This window comes from Sander vitreus, chromosome 1 (assembly GCF_031162955.1).
Source record: "Sander vitreus isolate 19-12246 chromosome 1, sanVit1, whole genome shotgun sequence".
Taxonomy (NCBI): domain Eukaryota; kingdom Metazoa; phylum Chordata; class Actinopteri; order Perciformes; family Percidae; genus Sander; species Sander vitreus.
In genome coordinates, this window is record NC_135855.1 from 15,863,478 (window position 1) to 15,878,156 (window position 14,679).

The window sequence follows — 14,679 nt, forward strand, 5'->3', positions numbered from 1 at the left end:
CCGTCTGTAAAAACATTCGCTCAAGTCCTAGAAGATCTTTTTGCACAGCTGATTGCACAACAGCTCTTAACCATTTTAGCAATGTTTTTTTTCCTCTTTTCTTTGGTTATACGGATTGTTCCGTGTTTGCCATGGGCACTCAGTGCTGAGTGCCTATGGCGACTTCATAGGAGGAGCATTTTCACTGAAATTAAACCATGACAATTACGGCCAGCAGTTTGAAGTTCTTCCAACACCAACATATAGTAATGAGGGATATGAGGACTATATGGATGACCAAAGCTATTAATGGCAATGGTAAAATAATGTTTTTAATTAAAACCCTGAAATTAAACCTGCAATAAAGCAATGGTGAGTCACCTTTATGGAGTAAACTACAGCTGTATTGGGAAACATTATGTTAACATGACTTCCACCAATCATGGGAACATCAGGTAATTAGAACTCTGCTGAACTACTGAGTCATGTCAATCAGTGACCAATTGCAGCCAGTATCCACATTATTGTCCTTCCTAGTGGTACTGCTATGTCTGGCCATTTTAGCTGATCCACATCCAACATCAAATCTTCTTACTGATTTCAAATCCTTCTGAGTCCTTTATACAAGCTATTAAAAGGTTAAACTTGCAAACATCTTTAAATGTCCGAAATGGAATTAGCTATCAAAGCACAACTCAACAATAATTGTGATGGGGAAAAGTTCAAAATCATGTCATCTATCTTTAAGAGGGTGAAGTAATCTGCCTCCCAGCAATGAGCAGCTCGCTGCCCGTGTGATCCAGAAGAGCATAAACATGGGGATGAAGGAGCAGGATCAGACCACCTGTTACACTTGAATGACCGCAGACTGAAAAAATACAGTGGAAAGGTTTCTCCTCTTTATGACATCTACACAACACAGACATCTCTTTCTCTCTGTAATTATTCTCTCTCTCTGTCTGAGACACACAGACACACAGACACACAGACACACACACAGACACACACACACACACACACACACACACACACACACACACTTTCTTCTTCTTCAATCTTGAGTGTCAAATCCATATTTCTAGGATGGTGTTCAAGTGCAGCTTGTGGTTAAAAATAACCACACCTGCATGCAGTACGCTCATATTCTCAGTTTTTATACAAACTTGACAAAGAAAGAACACCACTGGAGGAAGGGAAAAACCACTTACACTTTTTAAACGTAAGTGCTTTACAGGGACTTGGCCCAGCAGGTTTAAATTATCCACTGGAAGTTCTTATTTAAAAATAAATAAATAAATAAATTAAAAAAAGGTGAGCACAGGTGGTTGTAACGCTCGTCTATAAAGTGGAGCGAAGACTAATTAGATGGAGTGGCTGGATGAGAGATGAGAGGACAGCTCAAGAACTCAATAATTGATGAAGAAGATGGTGGATATGGGGGAGACATGGGAAGTACTGGTCCTGCTGGAAGTCAAAATGTGAAGTAAATGTGTCTTTCAGGCAGGGCAAAGTTTACTGGGCACTCACACTGCTTCACACTTATCTTTATAGCCTACTTGAAAAAGTTGGTACATCGCCTCTGTTTCTGTCTCAGTGTTTCTCTTTGTCTTATCTTGTTACCTTTTATTTTATTGGTTTGCAGTGTTTCCCACAGATTACAAAGCAATTTGTGGTGCGCACGGGCGGGGGGGGGGCACTTCATAACAATCAAGTATCAAAAACTGAGGACGACACGCTGTTGGATGCTGTCCTTTCCTACTCTTTTTTTCAATGCCTAACAAATCGATCTCCCAGTGACCCGGTCTTTCTGCTTGAGCAGCATTGGTTGAAGCCTGAAAATATTGTAAACAAATTAATGAAACTAATTACACTGGTCGGACTGTTCAGCTCTGTTTCAGACCGATACCTCCGGTTCAGGCTGGTCCTTATCCTCAACACGTGCCTTTTTCAGTCGCGGAAAATACTTTTCAATACTCATCTGGATTGAAGCAGCAAACATTCAGTGTAAGAGTAAAAAATGACATAACATTATTTATAATAAGTGTATTTGATTCACAGCTGCTACATATAATGTTTTAACCTTGACAACCCAACTGCATTTTACCGCAAACTTGCGACTATTTAACTTTCTAAAGCAGGCGCGTTCACTGCCAAGAGTCGGGTCGGGACTCCAACATTAACACACTGACAACATTGTATTCAGAATATATATTTTTTTTATAGGACTTCTTAATGTGTGATTGCGTAAAGGTGTTCACGAGATCCTTTCGTGAACTTGTGAATTTCGCCAGCCATCTGCTCTCGTTTTGATGGAGACAGACGCTGTGCACGGAGGGGAGGGGCTGTGTGTGTGTGTGTGTGTATGTGTGTATGTATGTATGTATGTATGTATGTATCTCTGTGTGTGTGTGTGTGTGTGTGTGTGTGTGTGTGTGTTAGAGAGAGACGCATGAGTGACAGAGAGATGGAGGACAGCAGGGAAAGGAAATGCAGCTGAATGAATACGCTGCGTGTTTTAAATAGCGTTAAAAAAAATAATAACGAAACGCAATATGTGGCGGCCGGTGTTGACTGTATGGCGCTCCGCCACAAATTAGTCTATATGTGGGGAAACACTGGGTTTGTTTTTGCATCTTCTGCATGTCCAGTCGCCCTGATACCTACTTTTTATGTCCTTCCTCGTTTTCTTCATGGTGCATGGTCACACCAAAAACTTGTCGCTTTGCCTCTGTGAGTAAATCCACTGATCGCAGTGATTGCGTCTGGAATTAACTAGGACTGCAGCTATAGATTATTTTAGTAATCGAGTATTCTACCGATTATTCGGATAAGAAATACTTAGTAAGAAATACTTAGTAAACAGCAATAGTAAATATTTATTATTGCTGTTTACTAAAAAAAAAACAGCAATCATTTTTTAGAAAAAGCAAACATTTTTATTGCCAAAAAAAGACCCTTAAATAAAGTACATTTTTGGTGGCCCACATGTTAATTTTTTTCACCTCACCCCCTTCCCTTCTTGCCTCTGGCTCTTTGCACTGGATATGCAAAAGAGCTGTTCACTAACCAGAGGGTAAATGTGACGGTACAAAGCTTACAGCAGGGCTATTCAACTACACTCTTCTGGGGGACACATTTTCAGAAGCCTAATACACCGTGAGGAGAAAGAATAAAGAATGCAGACATCACCGGCATGATGACGTCATTCACGTGCATATTAAGTGGCCATGCTGGGGGGAGGAGCCGGTTTGTCTCCGGCAGCAGCTAAGTTTCCAAAGATTAGTAGCAAACTAATAAACAGTTAGACTACAAACCAACAGCTTTCGTTTTAGCTTGCTGGTAAAAACATCGCTATATGCAGAGTAGAATGCTGTAGGCTAGTTGTGTAAAACGCGGTGGACGAGAGCAGCAGATGTTAGTCAGCTACCTTGTGTCGGGTTCGCTCTGTGGAATGGATGAGTACACTGAATGTTTTCTACAAAGATGATGTAGTAGCATGTTTGCAGCTTGAAATGATCCCAAACTTTCTGTCGTTTTCTCTCGCCTGTCTCTTCTCTTAGACCCTCGCTATTTTCGTCTTCCTTCATTTGTTCATTGTTCATCCGTCAGTCTTGTGTCCACAGAAGCGTCAACCTGTTGTGCGCTAGTAATAATCCTCCGTGCGGAAACACAGTGAGCCGTACAACCTTAATTACATTGATTTAACGAAGATTGGAGGCAAAGAATTTTGCTTCGAGGATTTTTTCGAGGAATCGATTCAGCCCTAGAATTAACTGATTTTTGTCTGACATTTTTGATCGGATGGTCTTGGTTATGCTAGCTAGGCCTGTTTGTCTTCTCAGCGAGCTGTTTAATGTCCTCTACTTTTTTCACTTCTAATTAATGAGTAGTTCGATTTTGGTCTGCTCATTCTCTGACATGATAACAGATCACTAATCTCCACTGCACGTCATGGTCTCACTTGGTTACAAACATGGTCCGAGGAGAACGTTTTTTCTAGCAAACTTCCTACAGTACAACATTGCTTTTTGTGTTAATCTTGTCAAATCCTGATACTTTCTAGTATTCTTTAACTTTCTCTATTTTCTTTCCCTTCTTGGCATGCCATTTACTTTAATGACATGAGGGGGTTCAACTAAATGTGTGAAGTGGGCCCAAGGGTGCTGAGCTGGACACAGTGGCACAGACACACTTTAATTGGTGCAGCTAAAAAACCTTTCACACGCAACAAAACCATTACAAATATTTTTTTAGAGAATGGGGGATGTGATTAAAAAGATAAGCCTAAATCCAAATCATCTGAGAGCTTGTTCTTAAAAAGTCACTAAATTTATTCCAAACAAAAAGCTGCTAAAGCTAGCAAAAACATAAGCACATGCTCCTCCAGTATGGCAAGACTAGAGGTTTTATTAACAGGGTACAGATGGTGCCATTGTTGTTGTAATGCAGTACAGCAACTGGCAAAAGCAAGTAGTCCAGAGGACATTCAGTTCAGTATTGCTTTACTGCACTACTTTGAGGTCCCGAACGAAAATAATGTTGGACAGACAGGCAGGCAGGCAGCGATAATTCATGAGCTAATAAAGCTTTTACTTCCATTGGGATTATGGTTCTCACAGAAATGAAAGCCTAATAAATTCACTGTCCTTTTTAAGCCTAATCTCAGTCTTCATCTGCTTTGGAAACAACAAACCCCATTATACAGATCACTGTTGTCGCTTTACATACACATACAAATGTACACACACAAACACACACGCTGACCTTTGCAGCAGTAGTGTCTGGAGCCAGCTCACACTGGCAGTGGAAGAGAAGTGAAAGGCCACTGCTGAACACATGGATGCACTCAAACAACTGTTGGTGGAATCAAGTGATCTGCTTTTCCGAGATAAAAAGCATTAGGTTGATTGATTTTACTGGATAAAAAAGAAGAAGACGACATTTGGGACTTTATGATCGCTGGATTCTTTCTCCCGCTGACTGTCGATTGTGCTGTCCCCATCTGGTGCTTTAAATAATTTACAGGTGTGTGTGTGTGTATGTATGTATGTATGTATGTGTGTGTGTATGTATGTGTATGTGTGTGTGTAGGGGGGAGGTTTAAGTAAGTACTGCACTGTCAATCCCTATGTGCACCTAAACACCCACATCAGGCCCACCCACACTGATGATGCAGCAATCGTGTTGTGTACCAGCAAAAGAATAAATTAAAAACGAAGGAATGCGCTGACAGCCACATACCTGAGGACTAAGTCAAACTGTACCTATAAATATGAACCTTTCCTTTAACATTTAATTTAACATCTATTTCACAAAAAGTTATGATGGCACCCTATTACTATGGTTTCAACTCTGAGGAGGATAAGTGTTGCAAAAAGCTTCCATGTTAGTGTGCTAAATAATTGCACTAGAATACCTTCTGAGAAGCAAAATATTGTGAGTGATGCATGACTAAGCCTGCCAGACTCATGTTCTCTTAAATCCTTTTAGATGTTAGCTTGATCACTACCTGTGATTTAGCCAAACACTGTATTCTCAAGAGTTTAAGTGAAGCTTGCTGAGAAAAGGATAATCCTGCTGCTTAAAGACGACATTTTAAGATGATGCAGGATGACACCGTGCCCCGAGAGAAGGTGTCTCTTTGACTAAAGAGTGAAAACAGCCTCATCCAGATTCCTGAGTTTAAAGAATTCACTCCAGGCTCATTCCCCAAACAAACTTTCCCCATCAATCACAGTCATCTACCTCTCTGTCCGAATGAAACAGACAGATGTGAGCTGTTTAGATTAGTGATTAGTGATTTGGCAATCTGACGTCAAACACGGGCTTTGTAGCCTATTTGACAGAAATCAGCAGTCTCAGCAGCTTCAGATACGTGCACTGCAACATTCTTTACCTTCCTACAGAGAGTGAACATAATGTTGCTTTACCAGCTCCAGTAATCACACGTGAGGTAGAAAATATAACTACACACATTTAGAGATAAATGAGTGCAAGGGTTGAGTCTGACAATGCAGTAGGGCTCGAAAATTAAACATAGAGAGGTAAACATAGGCTACTTATGTATGCTGTATATTTGATTACTTTTGTTCCTTTTACATGATAAGTTGAAGACTTTCCGCTGTGAAATGTTAGTGAAATAAGTGTTTTTCTCTACCCTGGCAGTATTGTTACACAGGTGTGAAGTCTCCCTCTAAATGGGTCAGCAGAGCCATAGTATCAACACACAAGATCTGGGTTTTACACCATGTTTCGAATGTGAAAACGGGCTGAGGAGAAATAAACTAGTCAACTGTACATCCAGGTACTATCGGGTGCAGACCCACAGGCACAATGATATGAATAAGCCTGTAACGCTTTAATAAGATATCTTCATTAGCGAGACAACATTCCTCTGCCAGTGGGACTTCATGAGGTTATTGGCCTGTTTCCCCTCTGGATCCTCCAGGCAAAACACAAATCTGAAAAGACATTTTCAGTGAAATGCACCACATTATTGTCACTGACCTGACGTAAATACACTGTGCAGCAAACTTGTCTTATTGACAAAAGACAACTTTGGGAGCATTATAAATCTTTTAGCATGTCTCCACCACTTCAGGTGCTAAAGTGTCAAATTCACAATGCCGAGTTGCACTAAAGCAGGACAATCACCAGGCTACATCAATTACTTAACATAATTATATTACAGGCAGAATATGTATAAAATGCTGTCCTTGAACTTAAGTGGTCTGGCTAATACAAGAAATTTGCATTTCTGTCTGTTGAAAGGACTTAAGTGACGCTGCATTACTTACTTGTCAAATATCAGTACAGTACAGGAAGGACAAGTGAGTTAGAGCACTTATACTTCATCACTTTATCTGCTGGTTCTGATGACAATAAACTAAGTTACAATTGTTTTTTTGGTGGCACAGAGTAATAAAAGAACATCTCCCAAATCTCTCAGAGAGAGAAAATGAAAAACTTATCTTGGGTCACAAGTTGCACAGATCTGGTTATATGAAAATGTCATATTAGAAACCAATGTGCAGCATTCATTTGTGAAGACAGAAATGTTTTTTCCTCTAACATTTTATTCCAATCATCATCATCATCTTGTGACTTTAGGGGGGATTTCAACCCCCAGGTTAGTAACCGCTGGACTAACTGGTTAATCAAAAGAAAAGCTAGATTAATTCATAAATAATCTACTTATTAGCTTCTGCCTAACTTCATTGTTATCCTACATTTTAACTATATTGGTATTAAACTGTAAACTTAACATTTGTATGACAATTTGAAAACTGTACTGTGTTTAAAATTATTTGATTTTGTCACAGTTTTTAATTATTAAAAGGTGACCTTCATTATTGCTACCAATGTTTTGGCATTATACAGTTTACTGGACTGTACCTCATGCCAGTACAGCTCATTAAACTGACATGGAACAAAGGCAGCAGGCCAGATTCAAACCAGCAACCACAGCAGGTCCTCCTCCACCACACTGAGCCTATAGGGTGCACAGTCCAACCTAATCAAACCTAATCTGAAAAAGGAAGTGAGGAAGTCTCCACAGAAGCACAGCATGGCAGCAGATGGCCTCCTAGGCCTCAACCATCTGGTGAGGAGACGTCCAATCCGCCGTCAGTATGTCGCCTTTCATTTACCATTATTCTTAAATAGCAAGACCTGCTCCTGCTCCCCTACCACACCTCTACAACATTCCCCTCCACAGACAGAGAACATGCACTCCGATTAGGCTTACAGTCCACTGTCCTGCCCGGGCAGCCAAGAGACCCACTGCCACGTCACACGTCACACAGCCTAATCAATGAGTGTTAAGCCTTTAGCTGTCACTCTCTGGCCAGCTAGGAGATTATCATCTATCCCTGTGTCAGGGCTGCTCCCAGCGTGGCTTATTTTAAATAGCAATATGCTGATTGCATTGCTGTCTGTGTGACCACTTATTCAGTAAGGAGAGGCTTTCGGGCAATCAGAGATGCAGCGCTTAAGCAAAACTGTACTTCACTTTCTTTCCTACCGTTATCAACATTTCCTTAGTGTCGCATTGCCAGACCTCCCTCCACAGTGCTGCGGAGGAAGGTCTGACTAGTCCACAGAGCATTAAGAGGTAGGAGAAAAACATGCTCTGGTTTATTGCCATTTCTTTAAACCAATCACAATCGTCTTCGGCGGCATTACGCGCCTACGCAATAACGTTGCCTAGCTGCAAAAAAGCCTCGGGAAGGAACTTTTTTTTGTGGAATGTGCTTGTTCAAAAGTGGTTTCAGTCGTGCAACAGAAAACTCAGATTGGACAGATAGTCTAGCTAGCTGTCTGCATTTACCCTGCAGAGATCTGAGGAGCAGTTAACCACAGTCCTCAGAAATAGACTGGAGTTTAGAATACCAACACAAAGAAAGCGGAAGGTGACGGACATCTGGCGGCTCTTCCGGCGGCATAGAAGCAATCCCATAAATGAATCGTCGTCGATATAGACTAACATTTCCACAACCCCTTTAACATATATTATAATTTATAATAATACATACTAAGAATTATATCAATACTGTGATATGAGACTAGATATCGTCTTAGATTTTGGATATCGTCATATCATTATATTTCCTGGTTCTAAAGGCTGCATTACAGTTAAGTGATGACATTTTCCAGACTGATTATACCAGACTGTTAGCTGTTCTATTATTTGCCTTAAACCACTTAGTCATTATATCCAGATTATTGATGGTTATTTATCTAAAATCTAATTGTGAAAATATTTTGTCAACCCTACAATATTGTCGCAATCGACATTAAAGGTACTTGGTCAATAATTGTGATATCTGATTTTCTCCACACGGCCCAGCCCTAATACATACTGTATTGTGCTTTATAAATGATGTGGAAATGACGTGATGAATAACAAATGTGTTAAGGTCAAAAGGGTAAACACGGATTCATTGATAATTAAAATCATTGTCAGTTGCAGCACTATAAATGATTAAAGTCAATTGACAGAAAATTAATCTACAACAATTTATTGATCGTTCAATATATTTCTTAACCAAAAATGTCAAACATCTGCTGGTTCCAGCTTCTCAAATGTAAACATTTGCTGGTTTTCTTGATCTTCTCATGAATATTTTGAGTTTGGGGCCTGTCAGACAAAACAAGTACGTTGAAGACGTTAGGTTAGGCTCTGATAACTTGTGATGGGCATTTTCACTGTTTTGACATTTGAGGGCTAAACAATTAATTGAAAAATAAAATAATAATAATAATAATAATAATAATAAGAAAGTTAATGGATAATGAAAATAATCCTAAATTGCAAATTCTACCAGTTTGTGACCCTAAACTGTGATTTTAGAGAATGGCTTGCCAAATGTAATTTCCTGGGAGCTGTTTGTTTCTGCCTTCCTAAAAAGTATTTAGCTGTCAAGTGACATTACTGGTTGGCAGTGACTGAAACCAGGGAACCGGACAAAGGAAACTTGCTGTCATGTCTCTGTCAGTAGGTGTGGCCACCTGTCTTGGACTGGCTGGTCCACTGGTAAGTTTCATCATGACACTCAATACTACTGACGGATGAACCGGTTTCTTACACATTAAAAAAACAAAACATATCTGCTCAGGAGAAACAAGCTCTGTGACATTGGGTAGCACTTTTTATTTAATGGCTGAATGTTTTTTTTTCATAAATCAAGGTTCCTTTATGTCACAAATGGAAGCATTCATGAAGTTGACATAAATTATTCAGGGAAAGGTTTGATTCTGAAATAAATTAAATTGCATTGTTATTATTGCAGTTTCTAAGTCAAATAAAAGCCATGCAAACAGAAGTAGGTATTCTAGAAAGATAAGTCTACACGTAGATGTGAAGTGAGCTATAGTGATTGCATAACTAATGGCATTGGGCCACAGAGTCAACATTCACACCACAGTAGAATATGAGGGCAAAATAATATACAGTAGCCTGTAAACAACTGTGGGAGAGCAACTACACCTCCATCCCTGTGGACACACACACACACACACACACACACACACACACACACCTCAAGAAGTACCATCTCTCCTTATTAGTGGGCAGTGTTTACTCTGCCACCTCCGTATCATATCAAAACCATATCCCATACAGACAAATAAGGGGGAGCAGAAGTGTTCAGAGGAATTAAACCATTCCACCTATATTTTGCTAGAAAATAATAAATGAGAATAAGAAATATGGCATCAAGCACACATGAAATCGAATATCTCGCAGACAGCTTGCAAGCCGAAGTCACCTTAAATTACCCACATTGTCAAATAATCTGGCTATAAAAGAGTACATTCATGGTGGTCTTCCTCTGCTCCCAACACGCACAGACAAGCTTTTGGTAACAACGGCAATGGTAAACAAATGTATTCAGACGCTTGACAGGTAAACTAAACAGTTGTAGAGATATTTTGCCGTTTCACCGCGCGCACACACATAGCTTATTATTACAGTCAGAGCAGGTGAGGCGTCATGAGAGGCGCTCTGAAGGGCAGCGCTTTCTGGATTACTCACCCCATTGCCGCGGACTTGAGGAACAACTCCTTTAATAGGCTCTATTGGCTGCGAGTCTGGAGGAAATAATGTTTTAAAGCGCAGTCAAAGTCCGCAGATGATTAGCGATGCAAAAGAGTCCGCCTGCTTCGAACAAGTCCTCTTACTGCTGAGAGACAACTGAAATATGAGAGCACGTAAAACTCGATTCACCGGGGTTGAATCTCAATCTCTTTCTCTCTCTCTCTCTCTCTCTCTCTCTCTCTCTCTCTCTCTCTCTAAGTTTTTCTCTTTGCTTTTTGTTTTTCCTCTTCAGATACGTGACAAACTAAATCCCAGATCGAAATGTTTCTTCCTCGCGATCTTCAAACAATCGGCGTTGATGAATTAAGTTAATGCAGTTCTCTCCTTGCTCGCTGCGCAGAGTTTCTTCCTCCCCAACGGGATTGTTTCATATGAAGGGCAGCAGCAGCGACACGGAGCGGCTTCCACCTGCTCACGCTTCTGCCACATTCCACCCACATTAAAACCTGTTAAACCGGTTTTAGTCAAAGTTTTAGCCCAAATTGTGGACCGAAACCGAAATAAATAAATGAATAAAACATGCTGTTAAAAAAAAACAACCAACAACAATGATTGGTTTCCTAAATCCAGGTGCACTTACATGTTTTTAAGTGACTTCGATGGCTTTTCAGAAGTTGGTCCTAAATTAGCCTAAGCCAACAAGCAGGGGTAACGGTTACAGCTGTACTCATTAGCATCTTCAGTTAAAAATATGTATCAGCCTAATAACTTGGGTTTATATTTGACCGTTGGTGTATTCTATTGCCTATCAGAATTTAAACGATTTGAAGCGTGACCGTTGGTCCTCTTCCAACTGGCAGGTAACAGCTATATCAATCACTGGCAGGTGCGTGCGCTCCCGGAACCATTCAAATATGTTTATTTGTTCCGGAGGAAGGGTTTCGGCGACGTACTGGTCTGGGACATCTTCCAAAATAAAGTCGTTTCCTGACATAAGGTATAAGTTTGTAGCGAAAGCAAAAATCATTCGAGTCGTGCAAAGGTGTGCTTTCAATTCTATTGTAAAAATGATTTTATTGTAACTTTTGTATTGTATGTGCTTTAGCTAACATTAGCTAATCGCGTCCAGATGTGTCTAGTACTCGTTGTTCCGCATGGGGGATTTAGCTTGCAGCATAGGAAACACAAGACACATCAACCTTATCCGCCAGTAAACAAAAATTAAAAACCTGTATATGCTAGACGTGTTTATTCGTTTTGTTGTGATGTCCAGTGCTTCTTTAGCTTTTCATCTGCCATTGCAGCATGGCCGAGACCAATGAAAACCTGAAGAACTACGAGGAGATGTTTGCCAACAGATTTTCACCGGACGACAAAGAATACCAGCAGTATCTGAATCGTCCAGCTGACATCCCACCCATCGTCGAGGACTGGAGGAGTCGTGGAGGTGGAAACCACAGAGGCAGGGACAGGTAATGTAACTTTTATATCTGTAACTTGCTCTTAAAGTTTGCCAAGACCGCTACATACTCTCTAATTTACATACTTTTGCATGGTTGGGTTAGCTAGTCCTGTATGTATTATGGCAATCATGGTTAATTAAGACTACTAACTAATTATGTCTAATAACCAGGTGATCTGAGTTTGGGGACCTTTTGAGAGATGGAACATGCTGTTTAGCCCCTCTGGTTCCATAGTTAGAACTTTTTGGCCGAAAATGGATAGATGGAATAGATAGTCATTTTACTATTCATCTTCTTTTTTTTTTTTTTTAATTCCAAATAAGTCTGACTGACCAGGGGGTTAGGGGTTTACAACCTGTATGGTTGTCTGGCTCCTTGTCCTTTTTAATTCATTTAACCTTTTATTTATTTATACATACATACATACATACATACATACATACATACATACATACATAAATATTTTGTATTTATGGCATTTCGGCCTTTAATTGATAGGACAGTTGTACATGTGAAGGGGGGGGAGAGAGAGGGGGAAGACATGGAGCAAAGGATCGCAGGTCAGATTCAAACCTGGGCCGCTGCGGTAAGGACTGAGCATTGGTACATAAGGGTGCACACTCTAACAGGTGAGCTAACAGGGCGCCCCTAACCATTATTTGAAATGTAGCTACAAGAGCTATTTCTCGCTTTATCCATACAAGGTTACGATTCTTAGCTCTTTCTTCTCCAAAAATGCTCCATCAACTGGCTGTACAGTTTAAAAATTTGACCAAAAATCATCTCTGTTAATATCTTGAAGATGAATTACGGTATATTGTGGGGCTAAAACCATTATTAGTAGTGTTTCTCTCGTTTAAGGTGAGTTTTATTGATTTTGACTTGTTCATGTTACAAAGTAAGGTTTTATTTAGATTGCACATTTCTATAGAAGACAAGTGATAAAAGACAAAAAAAGTCATAAAATAAAGACACAATATTTAAGTAAAAACATAAAAACAATAAGGCAAATCTAAACCGACAGAAACTCCACTTGGAAGATTAGTCTTTAGTTACTTTACTGCTTTTACATCCACTTCCGTAATAACCATGTTATGGTTGACTTTGTCCTCTAACCTGATTTCGTAACCATCATGTAAAGGAGAAATTTGGTTTCTTTAATCGGGTCAAGAGGTTAGAGAAACAGCAGTGAACATAGATTTACTCTGAATAAACTATTCTTTCAGATTTCTTGGCTATTAAAATGTGTAACTTAGTTTCTGTCTTTTTACCTGTTTCATGTATTTTTTTAATGTTGTTATTTTTTGTACCTGTTCCATGCTTTAGTACAAGTTATTGAAGGTTAATTCATGTTGGTCTCCATCTAGGTACCAGGACCGTCGAGGTCGTGGTTGGGGAGGAGGTCGAGGTTGGGGAGGAGAACATCGTGGGCAGCAACACTGGCATGACAGAGACCGAGACAGGCACTGGGGGCATGGAAGTGGGTATCAATCAGGCCCTCCAAGCTCCAACCAGGGATACAACTCCTATCATCAGAGACCACATTATGACCGCTGATCTCTACTCTAATCTCTCAGGTGTTAACAGTATTCACGGTCTTGCAACTTGCATTCTTGACTCATTTCCAGTCTCATAAGCTGAGTATAAGGCACAAAGGTTGAGCAATATTAATAATGTACTGTCGACCATTGTAATTGTGTGGAACTTTTTTTAAATATTGTGACCGTTTTTTTTGTCAGAATTAAAATAACAAAGCCAATACGTAGTCCAATCTTTCCCATAATTATTTCTGAAATTTGACAGCAGAAGATAACGGATCCTGTTTGACTTCCACTTACTTTTTACTATACCAAAATACAGCTATTATTTCCAACATATATAGCTCAATTTACTATTACAATTTAGCTACAATTTTAGGTATGTGGGCTGTTTTGATTATTACATTATACGTTGGACTTTTGTGTTCAGATAGTTTTGCAGCTACATCTTTACATGCTTTTTGGGTACAGTATTGTTGCAAAGAGTGAATCTGAATTTCCAGAGAAAATCAGTTTGTAATGCAGCTTTATTTTTTGTGTCACAACATTGTATAAGGATACTGATGAACTGTTTTTAATAAACATGTATTTTCTGAATTAGTGGGTTCTGTTTCGTAAGGTTATAGGGCTCAATGTTTAACAAAGTTGAGCAGTGTCGGTCCTTGTCAGCATAATAACATTAAGTATTCTAGTATTAAGTATTGAAGGGATGCACCAATATAAAGCACTGGATCAATATCGAGGGGATCTCTCAAGTTCACCTTTTTTATTATTATTAAATATGGCTTATTCTGTTCTCTTCAGGCCACTTAAATCCTTCAATTGAAACGGAAGGAAAATGTACTCCGTTTGAATTCCCCACAACTAATGTTCACAGAAAGACCAAGCCAAAAAAGTTAGGAACCATGGATTTACAGGTGGACATATTGCTTTAGAATTGGGGTCTCAAACTAGCTGCCCAGGTGCCAGATCTGGTCTGTAAGACAATTTTGTCTTACAGACCCTTACTGACTATAAATAAAATTAAATTGGCCCCCATGAAAGAGACTAACCTGACCAGTGGCCCCTAGGTAATTTGAGTTTGATGTAATTGTGTTTCAAAACTCGCTTCAGGCTCAGAAATGAAGAATTTACTAAAGCCGTATTTCACCAATTTCACTGT

The 14,679-nt window shown here is 39.7% G+C and overlaps 2 protein-coding genes across 3 annotated transcripts in view; one reads left to right on the forward strand and one right to left on the reverse strand.

Moving 5' to 3' along the window:
- homer2 (homer scaffold protein 2) overlaps window positions 1–10,966 on the reverse strand; it is a 30,658-nt gene extending 19,692 nt beyond the window's left edge. Inside the window, exon 1 of the mRNA XM_078244423.1 lies at window positions 10,514–10,966. Coding sequence (XP_078100549.1) covers window positions 10,514–10,518 — 5 coding nt within the window. The 5' untranslated portion in view covers window positions 10,519–10,966. The remainder of the gene's footprint in view (window positions 1–10,513) is intronic.
- Window positions 10,967–11,403: 437 nt separating this feature from the next.
- On the forward strand, window positions 11,404–14,114 carry LOC144513429 (RNA guanine-N7 methyltransferase activating subunit-like). Of its 2 annotated transcripts, none has more exons than XM_078244610.1 (3): window positions 11,404–11,513; window positions 11,821–11,988; window positions 13,347–14,114. In XM_078244610.1, exons 1-3 carry the CDS (start codon window positions 11,431–11,433, stop codon window positions 13,534–13,536), a joined length of 441 nt encoding a protein of 146 aa, XP_078100736.1. In that variant the 5' UTR covers window positions 11,404–11,430; the 3' UTR covers window positions 13,537–14,114. The 2 variants fall into 2 exon arrangements, with proteins under 2 accessions (XP_078100736.1, XP_078100662.1); XM_078244536.1 differs by having other exon boundaries at window positions 11,448–11,558.
- Window positions 14,115–14,679: the final 565 nt, after the last annotated feature.

What these genes read in the sequence shown, in the direction of transcription:
- LOC144513429 (XM_078244610.1), top strand. Translation starts at nt 11,431, where the DNA reads ATGTTTATTTGTTCCGGAGGAAGGGTTTCGGCGACGTACTGGTCTGGG. An exon ending in AAGTCGTTTCCTGACATAAG is followed by an intron (nt 11,514 to 11,820) that starts GTATAAGTTTGT and finishes CTGCCATTGCAG; the next exon opens with CATGGCCGAGACCAATGAAA. An exon ending in AACCACAGAGGCAGGGACAG is followed by an intron (nt 11,989 to 13,346) that starts GTAATGTAACTT and finishes GTCTCCATCTAG; the next exon opens with GTACCAGGACCGTCGAGGTC.